Source organism: Stomoxys calcitrans, chromosome 1, assembly GCF_963082655.1.
Source record: "Stomoxys calcitrans chromosome 1, idStoCalc2.1, whole genome shotgun sequence".
Taxonomy (NCBI): Eukaryota; Metazoa; Arthropoda; class Insecta; order Diptera; family Muscidae; genus Stomoxys; species Stomoxys calcitrans.
Window position 1 is genome coordinate 217,105,931 of NC_081552.1, and position 24,523 is coordinate 217,130,453.

Consider the following 24,523-nt stretch of genomic DNA (forward strand, 5'->3'; position numbering starts at 1 on the left):
AGCCGCAATTATTATCCGATTGAACTGAAATTTTGCGAGTTGTGCTTTGTTATGACTTCCATCAACTTTGCTAAGTGTTGTCCAAATCAGTCAAGAACCTGATAAAGCTCCCATATTAAGCGCTTAAGAAAAAATGTGTGGGTGAAAAGTACTAGGCAGATATTGCAGGATGTGCGATATCTGTAATGGTGATACCAGTAATGGCGTCACAATACCACCAAACGGTGACGAACCATACTATAGCTGCCATGGTACGAGGCATAAATTTGGCAGTGGATTTGTGGTTTGTCGGAGATTTAAACACTATGTCTCCAGGTTTACTCCGGCGGATGAGAGGCTAACCGTAATCCGCATAAAGTCCATATTCTTCAACATCAGCCTTATTTGTGCCCATGCCAAATATATTTTTGTCGAGAGAGAATACGACCGCTGCCTCGTCCATGGTATACAAATCGTTTTGGAAGATTTTAATGCGAGGATAGGTAAGGAGAATATCTTTAGTCTATAAAGTTCGATAAAGGATTGAGGATTATAGACCTTGCCGCGGTGACAAACATAGTAGGACGTAGCCAAGGGGCTTTCGGGCCCAAATACCCGCCCCACTTCCAAACTCCTAAATTTTTAATGTGAGCTTATATTGTTCTATAGTTTTAAACTAAAATTAAATCTTGGCTACGTCCCTGGTTAGCAACACCAAATTTCAACATAAAAAATTCACAAAGCCACATGGTTTTCTCCAAATCAAGAGGTAAGGAAGCAAATCGACTACCCTGTCATGGAGGAAAGGCATTCAACCAACGTGTTAGATTTATGATCGATCCGAGAATAAAACATAGACCCAACTGCTTGATGAAAGCACTCCTTGTCCCGATGATATAACGGCACAGTACATTTCTTTACGTAAGGGATCAGACTTCGAAATGTATTACAAGACAAGACTTCATAACTTTATAAACTAAGTAACTACATGTGGTTTCGGTTTGACACTAAAACGGGGGCACTACTAAAGCAGGGGTAGCGAAGCGCACCGGGAATCTGGTACATACATATATAGGACTAAAAGTGTTGTGGTTTGTTGTTTGTATGTTGCGTAGAGACTCAAAAACGATTGAACCGACTTTTCTGAAATTTTCACACAGTGGACTACCGGTGAAAACAGGATTCCTCATTTGATATTCAAAGAGGGGGCCACACCTTTCCCCTTACCGAGATCTGAAATGGGTGACCCGATTACAGCGATTTTTTGCATACTTATGATAACCCAACAACTCAAATTTGTTATATAAACTTGGGGTCAGCATCTTGGGAGATCACCTCACTACAAAACTCACCCAAACGGACATATTTATCGATTGGGATTGGGGATTGGGTATCAAATGATAGGTATTTAAAAGTAAAGTATGAATCTGATATAAAACTTGGGCTCATCTTATAGGTCCAAGTCATCTTAGGACTGAGATGACTTCACACCTAATAGTATCTAATGAGATTTCTTTATCGAAACTATGGTGTCATAATATGTTTGGTGTTGCGGAATCTTCTGGCTATACTTTTCCATTGCAAAAAATTCTTCGATCATTAAGCTCGTCTCGAAAAAGTAATAAAATGAGAACTATGAAATGAAAATGATCTTCGTGTTAACAGGGAAACAACTTGAGGAAAAAATGTTTTTATATATCTAACATCTTTTACACTTAAAGAGATATCCTCGAAATAAAAGAATGAACTGTTTTTTGCACAAACCAGAACATAATTTTGTAGGACCGCATCTGGTTAACACGTTGTCTACAACTATATCCGATATCAACAACATTTGAAGGATAAGCTAAGAATGCATTTTACATAACTAAAACACATACCACAATGAACATAAATATGTGTGGGCATTGGCTGATCGATTTAATTTTTGGCCCATTGAACTGCGATACAATAATTTTGATCGAAACTTGGTTCCATGTCAATAGCAGAACCCATCGACAACTTCTCACTCCATGTACCTATAACGTTTTCCAGATGGTATCACCAGAAACTTTCATAAGTGATATCAACTATGTATTCCAACTTCTATAATGTAAGCATAGTCTGTACACAAACGTTGGCTTAGTCAAATATAAATCTTATTTTACTTGTTTTATTTAAAATCCTTACTCATACAAAAAACAGTCTTACGATTGATTACTACCAACATGTAGTCACTATTTACAGTTAACCCGTGTCCTATTTTCATACATGTAATTTATGCAATGGATCATATGTACAACAAAAGACATCTATAACTTTTTGTTCAATTGCATTGGTCAAAGTTTGCGTTAATGCCCATTTTGCCAGGCCGGCAAAATGTCTCTGTTATTTGGTGCAAATTGAAACATACAAATTTCCTCTTGACATTTTTATTTAAAAGCATTATTCGCAATTTTAGTTTGCGTTTTGTGCAAATATTTACCCATGGAAATTTTACACCCGCACACAAAAACCATATGAAAAATCCATACTTACATTCTCTGTATGGGCGAATTCATTCCGGCAGTGCATCATGCACTGAAGCAAACACCACAGGATTCAAAAGGACAATACTTATGGGCTGGCAGGTGAACATCGTCCTACAATCAATACAAAAACAAACAGTATCAGTAGAGAAAGTTATATGCAATGCAAACGCACTTTTTTGTAATTAAAAAATTTATATGATTCAACAGAAATGATAATGGATTTCATTAAATGTTTTTTTTTTTGCTTCAATTTGCTATTATTTAATAAACATTATATGCGACTAAGGTAAATAGCGTGACCCACAAATATTTTGATTATTAGTGGGGGCGACGACATTTTTTGTAGACGAATAAAACAGATTATTATTAAATGTTCCAATAGCATTAAAATCATTTTTTTCGGTGAATTATAAACGCAAAGTGTCACAAAAGCAACAAAAATATATCTTATTATACCCTCCACCATAAAATGGGGGTATACTAATTTCGTCATTCTGTTTGTAAGTATTCGAAATATTCGTCTGAGACCCCATAAAGTATATTTATTCTTGATCGTCGCAACATTTTTTATCGATCTGGCAATATCCGTCCGTCTGTCCGTCCATCCGTCTGTCTGTCGAAAGCACGCTAACTTCCAAAGGAGTAAAGCTAGCCGTTTGAAATTTTGCACAAATACTTCTTATTAATGTAGGTCGGTTAATATTGTAAATGGGCCATATCGGTCCATGTTTTGATATAGCTGCCATATAAACCGATCTTGGGTCTTGACTTCTTGGGTCTCTTATTCTTATCCGATTGGGATGAAATTTTGCACGACGTGTTTTGTTATGATATCCAATAACTATGCCAAGTATGGTTCAAATCGGTCTATAACCTGATATAGCTGTCATATAAACCGATCTTGGGTCTTGACTTCTTCAGCCTCTAGAGTGCGCAATACTTAACCGATTGAAATGAAATTTTGCACTTGTTATTTTGTTATGATATCCAACAACTGTGCCAAGTATGGTTCAAATCCGATCAGAACCTGATATATCTGTCATATGATATAGCTGTCATATAAACTGCCATATGGCCGATCTGGGATCTTGACTTTCTTGAGCCTCTGGAGGTCGCAATTATTATCCGATTTGAATGAAATTTTGTGCGACGTATTCTCTCATGACCATCAACATACGTGTTTATTATGGTCTGAATCGGTCTATAGCCCGATACAGCTCCCATATAAATCGATCTGTCTATTTTACTTCTTGAGCCCCCAAAAGGATGCAATTCTTATTCGAATTGGCTGACATTTTACACAGGTCTCCAACATATAATTTAATTGTGTTCCAAACCGGAACATATCTTGACATCGCTCTAATAGCAGAGCAAATCTTTTCTTATATCCTTTTTTTGTCAAAGAAGAAATACCGGGAAAAGAACTCGACAAATGCGATCCATGGTGGAGGGTATAAAAGATTCGGCCCGGCCGAACTTAGCACACTTTTACTTGTTTTTTATATAAAACAAACTGAACGGGGCCCGCTGCGCTGCGCCTTATTTTATTTTATATGGAACAAAATTATCCTTTGAATATTTATATTAACAATAAAAGAGCTTTTAATGACTTACCATGCTATGAAAATAGTATGTGTGTATATCGCTCGAGCAACAGTACAACAATATATATGCCTTATCTGAATCCCATATGATCTATATTGGTGTCTGAATTCTCTCAGAGAGTTTAAGGTCGTTTAAGTTTGGATGCTTGATGTACCCCATTCTTAGAAGACTTCTATATGGATACTGGGAAGGATCCGTAAAAAATTGCTGCTTGTGGGGTATTTTGGGAAAGGGATACACCCCCAGAAAATTGGTCCCGCAAGTTGGTATCAATTCTTGCTCTGTCCCCCCAATACCTTTTATTGAAGACCCACATTGACACGGTCGGTAAATATGCCCGATTTAGGGGTGTTTGGAAAATATGTCAGGAACGTGCTCTATTCTCATATATCGATATATCATTTATGTGAACCCCATATTGGAATTGACCTCAAAATTGGATATCAAATACCATTCATTTAAAGCCCTTATTGCAAAAGGCAGCAAATATGTCCGGTTTGGGGTATCGGCCCTAAAAACTATGAATGTTGAGCTCCACTGTCTTGAAGACCCAAATTGTCTTGGTGGGCAAATACTTCCTATTTGGGGGTTGTTATGGTGGTGGGACGTCACCTAGACAGTTGTTCCCTAAAGTTGATATCAGATTCATGGTCTGCTCCCAACTACCTTTCATTTGAGCCCCATTTTTCCATAGTCGGCAAACATGATCGGTTTGGGGGTGTTTTGGGCGATGGGGCGGACACTTTGGAAATATATATCAGATTCGTGTTCTACTCTAAAAAACCTCATATTGCTATGGTCAGCAAATACGTCCTATATGGATGGTGTAATGGGGGTGGGGTGGCCCCATACACACTATTTCTCGAATATTGATATCAGATTCGTGATTTACTCCCAAAGACCTTTAATTTGAACCCTATATTACTATTGAAGTAAATTTCTCCTCTTTGGGGGTTGTTTTTGGAAGGGGCGGCATCCCAAACACTTGGCCCCACAACTGGATACCAGATTCGTATTCTACAATCAAATACCTTTTATTTAAGCCCTTTGGGCTTTGGGAAAGGGGAGTACCCCCAGAAACTTTGTCCCAAATTTGGATATCAGATTCGTATTTTATTCGCAAATACCTTTCATTTGAGTCCCATATTGCCATGGTCGGTAAATATGTTCGATTTAGGGGTGTTTTGGGGGTTGGGGTGGTCCCCCAAACACTTAGTCTGACAACTGGATATCAGATACGTTTTCAAATCTTACATACCTTTCATTTGAATCCCATATTGCCGTGATTGGTCCATATATATTTGGTAAGTTTTGGGGTTGGGGCGGCCGACCTGGGTACTCTATCCGAAATTTGGATACCAAATTTTTGCTTTTAGGTTACTATAAGAGAGCACACAAAATTTGGGTTAAATTATGGTAAGGGGAAGGGTCCGCCCCCTTCAGATATTAAAAATTTAGTACCCTTTTTTCACCACGGGATCATTATGCACCATCTGTGAAAATTTCAAGGAAATCGGTTCCGCCGTTTCTGAGTCTGTAAGGAACACAAAAAACAAACAAACAAACTGGAAAACAAACACAAATTTATTTTTATATATAAGATTTTATTTATCTTTAATAAATAATCGTATTGATCAAAATTCGTCTGGAAATATCCAGAAACAATTCATAGTCAAAATTCCCTTAGGAAAAGGTACTAAAACTACCCTTTCCCTTCGAAAAGGGTACTAAAACTAACGTTTCCTTAGGAAAGGGTACTCAAACTACCGTTTCCTTAGGAAAGAGTACTAACACTACCTTTCCTTTAGGAAAGGGTATTAATACTACCTTTTCTCTTAGGAAAGGGTACTGAAACTACCCGTTCTATAAGGAAAAAATACAAAACTACCCTTTCTCTAAAGAAAGGGTACTTAATCTAACCTTTCCTTAAGGAAGGGGTACAAAAACTACCGTTTCCATTAGGAAAGAATACTTCAAGTTTTTCTCTTAGGAAAAAGTACGTAAACTACTCTTTCCCTGATGAAAAGGATTTAAAACTATCCTTTTCCTTAGGAAAGGGTACTAAAACTACCTTTTTTCCTTGGGAAAGGGTACAAAAACTAAATTTTCACTCAGAAAAGGGAACTAAAACTACCCTTTTTCTTGAAAAAAGGGTACCAAAAATACCCTATTTCTTAGGAAAGTGTACTACAACTACCCTTTTTGTAGGAAATGGTACACTAACTAAATTTTAACTTAGGAACAGGTAGTAAAATTACACCTTCCCTTAGGAAAGGGTACTAAAACTACCCTTTTCCTAAGGAAAATGCTTTTTCTCTTGGGAAAGAGTACTAAAATACACTTTCCCCTGGAAAAGAGTACTAAAACTACCCTTTGCTTTACGAAAGGGCAATAAACGACCATTTCCCTTAGGAAAGGGTACTTAAATTAAGATTTTCCAAAAAAATGGTACTGAAACTAAATTTGTACTTAGGAAAGCGCACTTTGCTTTTCTAAGAAAAGGGTACTAAAACTAAATGTTCACTTAGAAAAACTACCCTTTTCCTTAGGAAAGGGTACCAAAACAACACTTTTCCTTAGGAAAGGTTACTAAAACCACCATTTCCTTAGGAAAGTGTACTAAAACCACCATTTTCCTTAGGAAAGCGTACTAAAACTAAATTTTCACTTAGGAAAGGGTACTAAACCTACTCTTTCCCTTAGGAAAGTTTACTAAAACTACCCTTTCCCTCGAGATAGAGTACTACGACTACACTCTCCCTTGGAAAGGAGTACTAAAACTACCCTTCGTTTTAAGAAGGGGTAATAAAACTTCTCTTTCCAATAGGAAAGTGTACTAAAACTACCATTTCCCTTAGGAAAAGGTACTAACTACCCTTTCCCTTAGGAAAGGGTACTAAAACTAACATTTCCCTGAGGAGAGGGTATTAAAACTACCCTTCCCCTAGGAAGTGGTATTAAAACTACCCTTTCCCTAAGGAAAGTGTACTAAAACTACCCTTTCCTTAGGAAAGAGTACTAAAACCACCATTTTCCTTAGGAAAGCGTACTAAAACTAAATTTTCACTTAGGAAAGGGTACTAAACCTACTCTTTCCCTTAGGAAAGTTTACTAAAACTACCCTTTCCCTCGAGATAGAGTACTACGACTACACTCTCCCTTGGAAAGGAGTACTAAAACTACCCTTCGTTTTAAGAAGGGGTAATAAAACTTCTCTTTCCAATAGGAAAGTGTACTAAAACTACCATTTCCCTTAGGAAAAGGTACTAACTACCCTTTCCCTTAGGAAAGGGTACTAAAACTAACATTTCCCTGAGGAGAGGGTATTAAAACTACCCTTCCCCTAGGAAGTGGTATTAAAACTACCCTTTCCCTAAGGAAAGTGTACTAAAACTACCCTTTCCTTAGGAAAGAGTACTAAAACCACCTTTTCCCTTACAAAAGGGTACTAAAACTGCCCTTTTCCTTAGAAAAGGGTACTAAAACTACCCTTTCCTTTCGAAAAGGTACTAAAACTACCCTTTCCCTTAGGAAAGGGTACTTACACTAACCATTTCTTTAAGGAACCCTTTCCTAAGGATTGTTTTAGTACCCTTAGGAAAGGGTACTAAAACAACCCTTTCCCTCAGGAAAGTAAAAGTAAAATAGTTTGTCTAAAAACAAATCGAATTGCACTATCCATAAGATCAAAAAAGTTGGTTCTTAATGGCATGTTTAATTCATGTTTCATTGTTTGATTGTAAAACAAAATGGGAAACAAAATGTTTCAAATAAATGTTTCTAATGAGAAAATCAAGATTGTACAAATTTGACATATTTTGGGAAAAAATTATGAAATAATTTTGAGGTAAATATTTGACAAATCTGAACGTAGTCTAACATAAGATATTGATCAAATTTACCTATTTTTTTTTTTAGTTTTGAAACAAAATGATCATCTCAGTGGAAAAAATTCGATAACATTTTTCGGATAATAATTGCGGCTTTGCTTAAGATCCGAACTCAGAAGATCAGTCTATATAGCAGCTATATAAAAATATGGTCCGATCTGGACCATATTCTAGTTGGATGGCGGAAGGCTTAAAGCAACTCACTTTTTCAAATTTGAGCAAAATCGGATAATAAGTGCGGCTTTTATGGGCATTAGACCCTAAATCAGCAGATCGGTCTATATGGCAGCAAAGCCAAAATATAGTCCGATCTGAATCATATTTGGGTCGGATGACGGGAGGGTTAAAACAATTCACTGATTAAAAATTCAGCAAAATCGAGTAACAAATAAAGCTTTTATCGACTTAAGGTCCTGAATCGGCAAATCGGTTTCTATGGCAGCTATATCTGATCTGAACCATATTCGGGTCGGACTTCGGGAGACTTAAAACAACTCACTTTTTCAACTTCCGGCGGAATGGGGAAATTAACGCTGCTTTTATGTGAGTAGGAGCAGTTTATATGGCAGCTTTATCTAAATATAGTCCAATCTGGACTATATTCGGAACGCGGAAGGCTTAAACCAGTTGACTGTTTCAAATTTTGCGAAATTGGGTAATAAATGCGCTCGCTATGGACTTAAAACCCTAAATCGGTATATCGTGCTATATGGCTGGTATATGTAAACATGGCACGATATAAACCATATTCCGGTCGCGCTCAGGTCCCTAGTACAACTCACTTCTTTAAATTCCAGCGAAATCGAACAAAAAATTCGACTTTTATTGGCATTAGACCCTAAATTGGCAGATGGGGCTATAAAGCAGCTATATCCAAATATGTTCCGATATTGACCATTCACGAGCTTAGCCTGCATATGGAAAAAATACAGGTCTGTGCCAAATTTCAGCTCAATATCTTAATTTTTTAAAGCTGTAGCGTAATTACAACAGACGGATGAACAGACGGACAGACACACGGACACCACTAAATCGTCTTAGAATTTTACGACGGTGAAGAATATAACTTGTTGGGTCAAAAATGGATATTTCGATGTGTTGCAAACGGAATGAACAAATGAATATACCACCTATACCATGGTGGTGGATACAAAAGGTGGTTATTACCACAAAATATGGTTAGCAATGAACCATTAGTAAGAAACCGGGTAATTTTGGTAAAAAGCTGTTTTTCAAAAAACCAAAAATTTACTATTTTTAAGAAACTGAGTATATTAATATCCGTTTCCGTATTAAAATATCCGTTTCTCTTGAAAAAAGTTGCTAAGACCGCTGTTTTCCTTAGGATTGGGTATCAGATCCACAAAAATAAGTTTGCTGATATCAGCAGATACTGTCTGCTGGTTTGAATTAAAAATCCCTTTAAGGAAACAGTTTAAAAATTTTTAAGCTACTCCTTTTTAGACCATTTTCCCAGTATCTGGAAAACCTCAGTTCTCTATTAACTATTCGTTCAGTATAAAAGCTAATTCGTTTGGAAGATTCTTCACAATGTGTTTTTTTTTTCTATTTCTCAAATGTTTATTCTTGTATGCTTTGGTTGAACCCAAGGCAAAAACACTAATTCTCCTTCCATGTTTGAAATGCACGCCTAATAGGGTCAATGCGACATGTTATGGGCTTGAAATTTGTCTGCTTAACTAAGGCTGCATATGAAAACATATTTTCGCCCCCTTTTTTGTTTCGTGTGGATTTCATTTTCATTTTTCGTGTTGTCATTTATTTGAAGACATCATCATATGTTGGCAGATTGAGGCCAAGTGCAATTTAACGAAACTATTACAAAAGTAGGTGGGGAAAAATGACGATGACAATGTGTTCCAAATTTTTGCATGAAGTATGAATTAGTTTTTGGAATGAATCATAATTTTGTTCGGCACAATTTCAGCAACACTCAAATAAAAGCTTTAAGAAAATTTTTATGCCCTAAGCTAAAGACATTTACTTGCAATGCCAAGAGGGAAAAGAATTAGGCACATTGTTAAGTACACCTTCAAATTCATAATTATTTCTTGTTTCCATTTAGATATGTCCATGTGTCCGTGTGCATCAAATTATACGATTGACATAAAAATTTGCCCATATTTCTTTTTTGCCAGGCATGTTATTAATTTTGGAGAAAATCGTTTAAGATTTAGATATAGCTTCAAAGTAAATAAATTTGGATTCGCAAAGTTTATTGATGCCAATATCCTCGTTCTTAACGCGAGTTGTTTGACTTTTTCTACCTCCTTACTTTGTATACGCTCTGGCATACAAATGGTGCGGATTGTACCATACCGACGACATATACGAGTTATAACTTACTTTACTTCAATTGGCTTTGACAGAAAATATATTTCACTAGCCGAACCTGGAATAGCATTCCAAGCGCCTCGATCTTCTGCGCTCATTCTAAAATCTCTGACAAAAAATTTTCGAGGTGTCTCCCACCACTTGATCTTTCCATCGGGCTTTTGGTCGTACCGGTTTGCATGTACCACCGTGTTCGCCTTCAAAAGTCTTTGCTGAAGCCTCTTCATCCATTCTGACAACATGACCTAGCCAACGCAGCCGCAGTGTTTTGATACGTGTCTATCGTCGTCATACAGCTCGTGGAGAATATGGCCGCCGTATGAAGCCTATATTCTCCATTAACGCAAACTGGTCCATATATATTTCACGAAGAATATTTCTCTCAAATACTCTAAGCACTGCCTCATCTGCTTTCACAAGTACCCATGCTTCAGAACCATATAACAGCACGGGTAGTATCAGTGTCTTGTATAGTGTAATCTTCGCCTGTCGAGAGGTGGCCTTGTTTCCAAACTGCTTACTTAGTCCAAAGTAGCATCTGTTTGCCAGTATTATTCATCGCTTAATCTCAAAACTGGTGTCATTCGTTTCGGTTACGGCGTTGCCAAAGTAGATAAAGTTGCTGACTATCTCAAAGTTGTGGTTCCCGTCCATTTCGTCTTATCTCCATTTACTGCCAGACCCATTTTCACTGAGTCTCTTTCGATTCTTTCAAAGGCTGCAATTGCTACTGCCGGTGCCTGACCTATGATATCGATGTCGTCGCCATAGGCGAGTAGCATTTGTAGTGTGCCACATCTGAATCTCATATAATCTTCTCCAGCAGAATATTATAGAGATCACAAGATAAGCTGTCCCCTTGTCAAAAACCTCTTATGGCATTTTTGATTATAGCTGCTATATAGGCCAATCTCCAGATGCAAGGTCTTGGGCCCATAAAAGGTACATTTATAAGATCTCTCGACATTTATGCTGAGTATAATTCAGATCGGGCATACTTTGTTATATAGCTAACTAGCTGACCAGGGCCCGCTCCGCTGCGCCTTCTTTTTCTTTATATGGAACAAAATGTTCCTTGGAATATTTATTTTTGACAATTAAAGAGCTTGTAGTGAAATACCATGCTACGAATATAGTATATCGCTTGACTAATTGTTTAACAATATAAGTGCCTTTGTCCGTATCCCATATGATCTTTATTGATATACGAATTTTAGTTTGGATGTAAGGTGTACTCCATTCATAACATACTTCATTTCAGCACGAAAGTGGTTATCAATTCTTGCTCTACCCCCAAAAACCTTTCATTTAAGCTCCACTCCACTCGCTTCAATCGCACCACCCATCTCCGAGATCTGGCGTTTCTGAAAATTAGGGTAAGGGGGAGGGTCCGCCTCCCCTTCAGGTATCAAAAAATGTATTACCCTTTTTTCACCACGGGGTCATTATGCACCATCTGTATGCAAGAAAATCGGTTCAGCCGTTTCTGAGTCTATAGGGAACACACAAACAAACAAACAAACCTACAAACAAACACAAATTGATTTTTATATATAAGATATATAACGACATAACTCATTTATGATTTTTAAGAAATTTTAAGAAAAATGTAAATATATTACACATATCCCGTAGCGCAGAGGTTAGCATACCCGCCTATGACGCTGAACGCCTGGGTTCGAATCCTGGCGAGATAATTAGAAAAAAATTTTGAGTGGTGGTTTTTCCCTCCTAATGCTGATAACATTTGTGAGGTACTATGCCATTTAAAACTTCTCTCCAAAGAGGTGTCGCACTGCGGCACGCCGTTCGGACTTGGCTTTAAAACGGAGGCCTCTTATCATTGAGCTTAAAACTTGAATCGGACTGCACTCATTGATATGTGAAAAGTGTGCCCGTGTTCCTTATTGGAATGTTCATGGGCCAAATTTGCATTTTGCATATCCTGTAGGGCAAATCCACACCTTGCACTACGGTACCGATAGTAAAATAGGGTATAACAATAATCTCACTTGAGTATTATAATTCAAACACAAGTGATAGGTGTTTACATATCAAAATCGAGTGGCTGGCTTGGAGTTGAATGGAATGTCGTAAAATATCAATTTGTTCTACATAACCCCTTTTCGTGTGTTTGATGAGTAGGCAAAGGCGTGTGTGCAACATGAAGCATGCCGAGCATGGAAACAAAAATTCAGTGTGTTTTTTACATATTCACATGGGCCATAATAGTAAAGCTAATCATAATAGCAAATAAGCGTGTATTAAATACGCTTACAACATTATGCAAACATTTATGTTTATGTATATTAGGATGTGCAGAAAAATGTTAAGTTAAAATAATTTTAGGACAATGGGGTTCTATAGCAGCGAAAGACCAAAACTTTTGGTGTGAATACCAGTCACTACCCCTGCACTGCTTATCCAAGGGCGATATCAACTCAGCTACTGATTTTGACAATATTTTATTTGAACAACAAATCGATAACTTAATACAAAATTCACCCACATAGAATTCCCCTCATCCCAATACACATTTGCCCAGCCAAACAGTGAATGACGAATACCAACGCTTTTACAAAGAAGGCCGGTTGTTATAGAGACCATAATGTGGGTAATTTGACATATGTATGAATAAACCTGAAAATGACATTGTAAGTGGAGCATTTGATTAGATTTTCTTTGCAAGAATTTCGGTTTTGTACAGGAAATTCTCCAAATGATGTCAATGGGAATTTAGCTGGAATGCCGCAAAATATGGCAATCAAACGATTGTCGCACACGACATGTTCATATTCAATCTGTATGACATTGGTATGTGTTAAAACTTAGATCAAAAGATTTTTATAAAGGGTTGAGTAATTCTCTAGTTGTAATCTTGTTAATGTAAAATGTTAAAAATTTGGTCTGATATTAAGTATTAAATAAACGCTTGTAAGTAGAAGCGTGCTAAGTTTCGACGGGCCGAATCTTTGGAACCCATCACCATGGACTCTGCTAAAAATTTATACAAACTAAATTTAGTTGATGGGCATAAATATACCCTCCACCATAGAATGGAGGCATAACAAGTAAAAGCGTGCTAAGTTCGGCCGGCCCGAATCTTATATACCCTCCACCATGGGTCGCATTTGTCGAGCTCTTTTCCTGGCATCTCTTCTTAGACAAAACGAGATATGGTCCGATTCGGACCACAATTAAATTATATGTTGGAGATATGTGTAAAATGCTAGCCAATTCGAATAAGAATTGCGCCCTTTGGGGGCTCAAGAAGTAAAATAGAGAGATCGATTTATATGGGAGCTGTATCAGGGACCGATTCAGAACATAATAAACACGTATGCTGATAGTCATGAGAGGATCCGTCGAACAAAATTTCAGGCGAATCGGATAATAATTGCGACCTCTAGCGGCTCAAGAAGTCAAGATCCCAGATCGGTTTATATGGCAGCTATATCAGGTTATGCACCGATTTGAACCTTATTTGGCACAGTTGTTGAAAGTCATAATAAAATACGTCATGCAAAATTTTAGCCAAATCGGATAGGAATTGCGCCCTCTAGAATCTCAAGAAGTCAAGTCCCCAGATCGGTTTATATGACAGGTATATCGGGTTATGAACCGATTTAAACCATACTCGGCACAGTTGTTGGATATCATAACAAAATATTTCGTGCAAAATTTCATTCAAATCGGATAAGAATTGCACCCTCTAGTGGCTCAAGAAGTCAAGATTCAAGATCGGTTTATATGGCAGCTATATCAGGTTATTGACCGATTTGAACCTAACTTAGCACAGTTTTTGAAAGTCATAGCGAAATGCGTCGTGCAAAATTTCATTCAAACCGGATAAGAATTGCACCCTACAGAGGCTCAAGGAGTCAAGACCCAAGATCGGTTTGTATGGCAGCTATATCCGTCTTCTATCCGTCCGTCCGTCTGTCTATCGAAAGCACGGAGGAGGAAAGCTAGGTGCTTGAAATTTTGCACAAATACATTTTATCAGTGCGGTTGATTGGGATTGTAAATAGGCCAAATCGGTCCATGTTTTGGTATAGCCATATAAACCGCTCTCGGATCTTGATTTCTTGAGCCACTAGAGGGCGTAATTATTTTCCTATTTGGCTGAAATTTTGCATGAAGTATTTTGCTTTAACTTCTAACAGCTCTGCCTAGTATAGGGTGATTTTTTTGGGGTAAGGATTTTCATGCATTAGTATTTGACAGATCACGTGGGATTTCAGACATGGTGTCAAAGAGAAAGATGCTCAGTATGCTTTGACATTTCATCATGAATAGACTTACTAACGAGCAACGCTTGCAAATCATTGAATTTTATTACCAAAATCAGTGTTCGAACAAGGATAATCGAGACTGATTTGGAATGTACATGACACAGTTGTTGGAAGTCTTAACACAACACCGCATGCAAAATTTCAGATAAATCGGTCAAAAGTTGCGGCTTGTAAGGACTCAAGAAGTCAAATCGGCAGATTGCTTTATATGAGAGCTATACCAGGCTATAGACCGATTTTAGTACAGTTGTTGGTAGCCATAACAGAACACTATGTGCAAAAGTTTAGCCAAATCGGACAAAATATGTGGCTTCCAGGAGCTCAAGAAGTCAAATTGGGAGATCAGTTTATATGGGAGCTATATCAGGTTATGGACCGATTTGTACCGTGGTTGGCGCAATTATTGAAAGTCATATCAAAACACCACTTGCGAAATTTAAGCCAAATCAGACAAAAATTGCGGCTGCCAGGGGCTCAAGAAATCAAATCGGGAGACCGGTTTATAAGGGAGCTATATCATGTTATAGACCGATTTGGACCGTAATTGACACAGTTGTTAGAGGTCATAACAGAACACTATGTGCAAATTTTCATCCAAATCGTACAAAAATTACGGCTTGTAAGGCTCAAGAAAAAGGAACTGCCAACTGCACAAGGTATAGACATAATGGTCAAGCGAATCACGACGGGCCGGAATGACTCGCTTGTGTCAGCACGTCCTTGTGCCAAGCCAAGGTGCAAACAGCTACCGCCATGGTGAACCCCAGAGCTGGTTGGTCTAAGGAAGGCCTGCAGAAAACTTTTCAACAGAGCGAAAGCCACAAGAGCACCACACGATTGGGACATCTATAACGCTGAGCTAAGAAAATATAAGGGGGAGCTGATAAAGGCCCAGAACAAATCCTGGGTAGAATTCTGCAGATTCTAGGAAGATTCTTTCCTCGAAACCTATTACGTTAATACACATTTCCCGGGAAATTCTCCAATGGACAACGTGGCGCCAGGAGAAATTGTCGCTGGTATGCAATCGTCAGAGATTATTAGGGAATTTGTGTCTGAGCCGAAAATCCTTTGGGTGACAAGAAGTTTTGGCTCCTTTAAGTTGCCTTAACTGCTGATGTATCACCAGTTGAATTACAAGCTGTGTCTGATAGACTAGTTCTTTAGCTTAGGAAGATATACTCTGCTTGTATCAGTATGTCATATATACCTTTGAGATGGAGGGGCACAAAGGTAATTTTCATTCCAAAAGCAGGAAAACCTTACCATACGAAGAAAATAAATTTTCGTTCTACTGTCATCCTTCATGCTGAAGACTCTTGAGTGATTGATAGAAACATATCTTAGGGCAAATATCCCTGGAGATCGCATGACGCGGCAGCAGCATGCATATAGTAAAGACAAATCTACTGAAACAGCCTTTCACGACCTAGTCGGTCACATAGAGGGTTCTCTCGCTGTCAAGGAATATACATTGGTAGCATTTCTTGACATTGATGGTGCTTTCAATAATGCAAAACCGACTTCAATCATGTAGGAGTTGGAGTTTCTAGACATCAACCCTACCGTAATAATGATTATTACTAACTTACTAAAAGACGCATTATGGTAGGCTTGGATCTGTGGATCTAAAAATATGGGTCAGAAGAAAAACACCTTAAGGAGATGTACTGTCTCCTCTAACTTTGGAATATAGCCATTAACAATACAGTATTGTCTCTGGAAGAAAAAGGCGTAAAAGTGGCAATTGCCGTTAGGGGAAAGTTTCCCAGCACTCAAAGAGATATACTTCAGGAAGCTCTACGTGCAACAGCGAATTGGGCTTCCGAAAGTGGTCTAGGTATAAATCCGTGCAAGACAAAAGTAATTCTTTTCAGCAGGAGACACAAATCACCTACAGTCCCTGTCTCCTTGGAAGGGGAGAATGTTCCATTTACAGAAAGCGCAAAATACCTGGGTGTTTTGCTGGATAGGAAATTGAATTTCAAATCCAACATTTTGGAAAGGGCAAGAAAGGCAACTCTTTCCCTATACACCTGCAATAGAGCCATTGGCAAAAGCTGGGGGGGTTTAGACCGCGTGTCATGCATTGGGTATGTATTGCGGTTGTCAGACCTATAATGCTATATGGTGTTGTGATCTGGTGGACGGCGCTTCGAAAGTTCGCCTAATGTTCAATACTTAACCGGATCGAAAGGATGACTTGTTTGTGCATCACAGCCGCACTGCACGGTCGACACCATCTAATGCACTGAATTTATTGCAACGCATAATGCCTCTGGACATTGTGTCTAGACAAATTGCTGCGACTACTGCCGTGAGGCTAAAGGAGCTTTATCTTTAGTCACGTGGCGGCCACGGACACTGTATTATCCTTGATACAATATCCGATGTTGCAGGCAGTGTGGATTACACCTTACCTTAGCCGCTTTTTGATAAAAAAAACACTGTACCATTATTCCTGATAGAACCGATTGGAACTACGATATCCCCGGTAATAGAAGTTACATAGACTTCTATACAGATGGTTCCAAACTAGACGACCAGGTGGGCTTTGAGTTGTACTCTAAACATCTAGAATTGATCATATCGAAAAGGTTACCCGACCACTGCAGTGTGTATCAAGCGGATATCCTTGCAATTAAGGAAGTGGAAGTAGAATGGCTAAGATATAATGTCATAGCGACGACTGGCATAAATATCTTCTAAGACAACCAGTATTTCTGAATACAAAAACCGCCCTCGATTGTCGCAGATCTCTCAATGAGATGGCTGAACAGTTCAAAATTCACCTGTTCACATTTCTTTGAGAATCTGTCAGAATTAGCGGATATGAACATTCGCAAGTGGTTGGGCTTTTTGAAGCGATCTGGATGGTTCAACGGTAGGAACTCGAAGGCATCTTCTTTCTTCTGTTGCTGTGGTAACACAATGGATGAAAACGTTTAAGTGAGTCTGAGAGCAGACTGCCACTTAAACCTAACCTAAGGCTCAAAAAGTCAAATCGGCAGATCGGTTTATATTCTAGCTATATCAGGTTATAGTCCGATTTCGACCTTACTTAGTACAGTTGTTGGATGTCAAAACAGAACACTTTGTGCAAAATTTTAAGCAAATCGGATGAAAATTGCGACTTCCAGGGGCTAAGAAGTCAAATCGGCAGATCGGTTTATATCTAAATCTGAATCGATATAGCCCAATCCTCATTGACCTGCATCAATAATAAGTATCTGTGCAAAATTTCAAGTGGCTAGCTTTACGCGTTCGACCGCTATCGTGATTTCGACAGACGGACGGACAGTCGCACCGACGGACATGGCTAGATCGACGTCGAGACGATCAAGAATATATATACTTTATAGGGTCTTAGAAGAATATTTCGAGGAAAGACTATATTAGTATACCCCCATTTTATGGTGGTGGGTATATAATCGAGAGGGCAGAAGAATATGCTTTGCTTCCGTGCCAATTGTCGAATGAAAATCTTTTAATGGATGCCGGACTGATAGGATTCTCTTGTCAACCGTCGATCGAAGACTGACCGAAGAGTTTCGCTTAGAGGTCACAGAGCACGATAGATAACCAGAAAATGTGTGTGCACAAGAAAGTCGCGCAAATAATCAATCCAGCAATTGCTTTGTTCATCTTAGGAGTACATCTCAGAACATCAGAAAACATTTTCAGGGGTGGTTATCTCCTCCAAATTCTGGCGACATTTTTGAGACACTTGGCCATGTAAAAACTTCTCCCAATGAAGGTGTAGCTATGCGGCACGCCGTTCGAAGTCAGCTATAAAAATGAGGCCCCTTATTATTGAGCTTAAACTTGAATCGGACAGCACTCATTGACATTTGAAAAGATTACCCCTGTTCCTTAATGGAATGTTTATGGGCAAATTAGCAATTTTTTGATCTGAATGGGGAGACTATAATAACCTAATCGCAGTCATTAATGCATAGACCCGTAAAACCTCTGGTTGACCGAGTAGAACATTTGGTGGGTATAAAATGTACTCTTTTGGTGACATTTTCTCTAAAGACAAAACGTCAGTGAAATTTTTTCTAAAGTTAAAATTTAAGTGAAATTTTCTCTACTGTCCTACTCGATAGACAGTGTTGGGGGGCTTAAGCCAGGATGGTATCGGGCTTTTGGCTGCTGTGGCTTTCGCAGGATAATCGAAATGGTACTGAGTACCGCGGCAGTTCTGATCTCTCAAGCAAGTAGGAATGCTGCATTAGAGAAATGAAGTCATGCTCAATCTAGTAGACTTTCATCTTAATGGAATACTTTGGGTTGTGCGGCAACGAAAATCGCTCTTAATCGAAAAGAGTTGGAAATCTTTTATTCCTCAAACTTTTGGCACGCTTCGGTAAGAAAGTCGTGAAATCGTTGACGTTGGCTATGGCTTGTGGATACCCCTCCTTACTCTGGATCTTCTATTGGTTGCCCAAAAAGTAATTGCGGATTTTTTAAAAGAAAATAAGTGGTTTGAGCTGGTTCACCATGCTTGGACCATGATCGTTTTCGACTAACGTTGTTGTAAACAATCCATTTTTCATCTCCAGTTATGATTCGTTTTAAAAACGGATCGAATTCATTGCGTTTAAGGTACATATTACAAGCGTTGATTCGGTTGGTTAAATGAAATTATTTCAATACATGTGGTACCCAAATATCAAGCTTTTTCACCAGTCCAAGACTTTTTATGTGATAATGAACGGTTGATTTTGGTATATTTAACTTCTCTCCTATCACACGCTTAGTTACATGACGATCCAATTCGATTAATGCTTTGATTTGGTCATCATCAACTTCATTTGGCCGACCGAAAAATCTGCAATTACCTTTTGGGCAACCCAATATATACACGGATAGGCTCTAATCGGATGGGAGTTTCGGGGCAAGGGTCTACATTGGGAGTAATACTATGGGCCTCTGGGCGAATGTTTCAGACGAAGGTCTGCGATGCAGGAGAGCCTGCCCGAACGAACTGTCACAATATATTAAGACATTCAGGTGGTGTTGAAGCTCCGTAGTCATGCAATGTAAGGTCAACACTGAATACACTCATGGAAATTTGTAAGTAAAAACAGCAAAAATGTGTGCTGAAACAACAGAAAGTCTGCTGAAATGGGACAGCAGTAATTTGTTGCTAAAACATCAAAAATTTTCTGCTGATTTAAAATTTAAAAAAGTTTAAAATATCTCAAAAATGTAGTAAATATTTTAACAAAATTTATATTTCATCCTGTTTTTTTTTAAATTTTGCAACCATATTAAAATTTAAATTTAAAATTTTTTCTAATTTTATACAATTTGCTAATTTTTGATCGAATTTAAATAACAGCAAACAGAATAACTACTACTACAATATTATCTTTATGCTTTTACACAAAAAAAAGTATGCCTAAAATTGGCAATTTTTTTGTATTAATATACAGCAAATGCCTCAATTGTTGTTAAGAAGTTCACAAATTTTGAATGGAATTAATTAAGTTGCCAACGGCTACTTCGAACTAAGGGGACGGCTTTTAGCTACTGCTTGAAGAAGGCCATCAAAGGGCAGCCTGAGGCGGCTGGCAAGCTTCTTATCCTGGGACTGAAACCACTTATCTTGGGGCTAAGAAACCTTGACCTCAAACTGCTGATAGTAGTCGAACTTAAGCATGGTCTTTGGCGACAAGCAGAAGTTAGAGACGGTCAAGCACCTTTGCATCACTGTCTCGAAATTGTGGGGAGAAGACACTTGATCATGGGTAAACATCTCTTTTCATGAATGGTCTCCATTCAGGCATTTAGCCATTTCGTCATTTTATCCCGGCTTGAACATAAGAAAAATTTTCAACCGTGGTTATCCTCTTACTAATGCTGGCAACGTTTGTGAGGTATCCTGCCATGTTAAAACTTAAACTTTAAGCGGACTCCACTTACTGATATGAGAGAAGTAACCTCTGTTCCGTAAAGGAATGTTCATGGAAAATTAAGTTAGTAGTTTAGTTAGAAATGGCTGACTGGAGAGGGCCAAGCACCTTTTATGTCACTTTAATATGGATGAGCATCTCTTTTTGGTCTCTTCCTGGTCTTCCTCCAGTCTTTTTAACTTCATGCCTTTCTGCACTACTGAGGAGAATTGACATGACGTACTGGTCGAGACTCTTACAGATGAGTTCTCCATTGTGATCTTCTTAGTGGTTTTTGTGTATTGGTTTCCCTCTATATATAAACATATTTTTCTTATTTTCTCTCTTCTAGACCTATTACTTTAAAAATTACTTTCTCTTTCTTATCTGCATTTCAGGTAATCGAGTCCAATGTTAATCAACTCATAGACGATGTCAAAGAGCTAAATGCTGATCTAATGGAATGCCAGCGTCTAGATAATCTGATACAAACGCTTCGAGACTACAATGGACCTACCATTTGCCACGAATGGCCCTTCCCTTTGGTCAATCAAGGGACCATTGATGAAGCTGACCTAGCACAATCATTGAATTCTAAAGAACTGCTCCCACCCACAGCAAAGTGAAAACGATTCCATATATTCGCCCAACGATAAAAGACACAGTAGTATTTCATGATAAACAAAAAAAAAAAAAGATTATATATGTCTAGTGTAGATTTTTCTTATTCCTTTGTATAGACTGGTATTTTTATCTTACTTTTTTAATTTTAATTGTTTGTATAAAAAACAAAAACTCAAATAAAGTACGAGCATAGTATCTTAGCATGTGTAAATAAGCAAACATCACATAAGACTTGTTTGATTGCAATAGAAAAACAAAAGCCAGTGGGGTATCTTTAAAAAGTTGTGATGGACATGAAATGCTGTGAAAAACAATGCTACACGAATGGCTACAATAATGTGTTTTGTACATTCAATACCAAGTCCAAGAACAAATGGAAGATACATTTCAACAGTGAAAGTATTGTACGTAACACAATGTATAGATGTTTAAAGTATCATAATGACGTGAAAATCTCTGTATGCTTTCATCATAATAGGTAAGCGATACAAAGGTTTGTTCAAGGGTTTCCATGAACAATGAATAAGTATATTAAAAAAAAAACATATTTTTAAACAAGTAACATAGGTGCGGACTAAAATAAGACAAAGTCGGCTTTAGGGTATACTACATCGCAGTGAATATATTTGTATACACAGATAAAAATAATTTTGAAAACTTACAACTTTAGGCGAAAAATCAACGACAAAATTTGTTAATTTTCTTGAAACAATTTATTTTGAATCTTAACGACGCAAAGCAAAAATTTGTTGTTGAAAGGCATCGCAAGCCAACATTTAGGTTAGGTTGAATTGAAAAGAGGGGTGCGAATATTAATCCGCCCCATGCCACTATGGACATACACCTATTATAGTTATCGGTTTGTTAAGCGCTCTAACTAAGAACAAGTAAAATAGTGCTAAGTTCGGCCGGACTGAATCTTATATACCCTCCACCATGAATCGCATTTATCAAGTTCTTTGAATTAGTATTTCAATATATATATGAGGTACATCATGTTATCAAAGGATATGGACCGTATTTCATATGACTGTTAGAAGTCAATTACCTTTTCCAAAATTTTAAGCAAATTGAGTAAAATTGCGCCCTCCGGTGGCCCGGAGTGTTAAATTGGGATATTTATATGGTAGCTATATCAGGTTATGAAACGATTAAGACCATACTTGTCATAGTTGTTGGAAGACGAAACAAAACAGTTCATGCTAAATTTTAGTTAAATCAGTATTTGAGCTCTCTAGCGGCTCAAGAAGTCAAGACCCGAGATTGGTTTATATGGTTGCTATATCAAGTTATCAACAGATTTAGACCATACTTGGCACAATTGTTGGAAGTCATATCAAAACGACATATGCAAAATTTCAACCATAGTGGATATGAATTGCGCCCTCTAGAAGCTCAAGAAGTCTAATCGTGCGATCAGTTTATATGGCGGCTATATCAGTTTATTGACTGATTTAGACCATACTTGGCACAGTTGTTGGAAGACATTGCTCAACGATATGTACAAATTTCAGCCAAATCGGATAACAATTACGTCCTCTAGAAACTCATGAGGTCCAATCGATTTGGATTTGGATCGTACTTGGCACAATTGTTGGAAGTAAAATAACAGAACACTACATGCTCAATTTCAGCCAAATCGGACAAAAATTGTGGTTTCCAGGGGCTCATGAAGTCTAATGGGGAGATCGGTTTATATGGGAGCTATATCAGATTATAGGCCGATTCGGACCGTACTTGGCACAGTTATTGGAAGTCGTAACAGAACACTATCTGCAAACCTTTAGATAAATCGGACAAAACATGAGGCTTCCAGAGGTTCAAAAAATTAAATCGGGAGATCGGTTTGTATAGGAGCCATAACAGATTATTGACCGATTCGGACCGTACTAGACTCAGTTGCTGGAAGTCATAATAGAACACTATCTGCACTATTTAGCCACATCGGACAAAAGTTGCGGCTTCCAGGGGCTCAAGAAGTTAAATCGAGAGATCGGTTTATATGGGAACTATATCTAAATATGAACCGATATGGCCAATTTGCAATCCCCAACGACCTACATCAATCCTAAGTTTCTGTGCAAAATTTCTAGCGGCTAGCTTTATGCGTTCGACCGCTATCATGATTTCGACAGACGGAGGGACGGACATGGCTAGATCGATGCAGAACTTCGAGGCGGTCAAGAATATATATACTTTATGGGGTCTTAGTCGACCTCCAATTCCATTCATGACGAGTATGATCAGAATCGGTTCATAAACAGATATAGCCCCCATATAAACCGATAGCCGGGTTTGACTTGAGCCCTTAGAAGCCTCAATTTTAAGCCGATTTGGCTGAAATTTGAAACAAAGACCTAAGTATTAACTTCCAACATCTATGCGAAGTACGACCCGAGTCGGTCTATAAACAGATATAGCCCCCATATAAACCGATCCACGAATTTGACTTCTTCAATCCTTAGAAGCCAAAATGTTCACTTGATTTGGCCCAAAACCCTATCTTATGACTTATGACAACATCAGTGCCAAGTTTTATCCGAATCGGTCAATATGGTGATATAGGCCCCCCTATGTACCGACATCACGATATGAATTTTTGAGACCAAAATAACTGACACACAAGCTCGGTTAATAAGGGTACATTTTTGGCGGAATCCATGGTGGTGGGTACCCAAGATTCGACACGGCCAAAGTTAGCACCTTTTTACTTGTTAAAGACTTTAGCGTGATTTCAACAGGCGGACGGACAGTCGCACGGACATCGTTAAATCGCCTTAGAATTTTACGACGATCCGAAATATATACTCTATAGGGTCGGAAATGGATATTTCGACGTGTTGCAAACGGAATGGCAAAATATACCCCCATTCTTCGGTTATGGGTATAAAAAAGGTATTTTAGAAATCGGACCACATATGAAGAGATCACAGCCCGAAATTGTTAAAATTTCGAGGTGGCCAACTTTAGGTATCTGCCAAGAGGCGGCCGGATCATCTAGAGCCCTGAAATTTTGGAACGTGAACTCAATAACACCTCAGTTCTAAGCGTTTCAAATTTCAAAGAGTTATCTCTATCCGTTTTCAAATAACATATTTATACCCTATACCACTAATGTGGTACATGTTATTACGAGTATAATTTAGTGAATTTGTTAGACCCATTGGTAAGTATGCCGATCGACTCAGAATCACTTTCTGAATCGATTTAGCAATGTCCGTTTGTCCATGTTAATTTGTGTACAAAGTACAGGTCGCAATTTTCGTCCGATTGTCTTCAAATTTGGTACAGACATGTTTTTCGGCCGAGAGACAATGCTAAGTGAAATAGGAAAAAATCGGTTCAGATTTAGATATAGCACCGAT

General features: G+C 38.2%; 1 protein-coding gene across 17 annotated transcripts in view; it reads left to right on the plus strand.

Annotated features, from left to right (window-relative positions):
* LOC106086182 (uncharacterized) overlaps positions 1-21,377 on the plus strand; it is a 56,979-nt gene extending 35,602 nt beyond the window's left edge. For all 17 annotated transcript variants that reach the window (XM_059370731.1, XM_013250736.2, XM_013250735.2 and 14 more), the window contains exon 3: positions 20,933-21,377. In XM_059370731.1, coding sequence (XP_059226714.1) covers positions 20,933-21,160 — 228 coding nt within the window. In that variant the 3' untranslated portion in view covers positions 21,161-21,377. The remainder of the gene's footprint in view (positions 1-20,932) is intronic.
* The last annotated feature ends 3,146 nt before the right edge of the window (positions 21,378-24,523 follow it).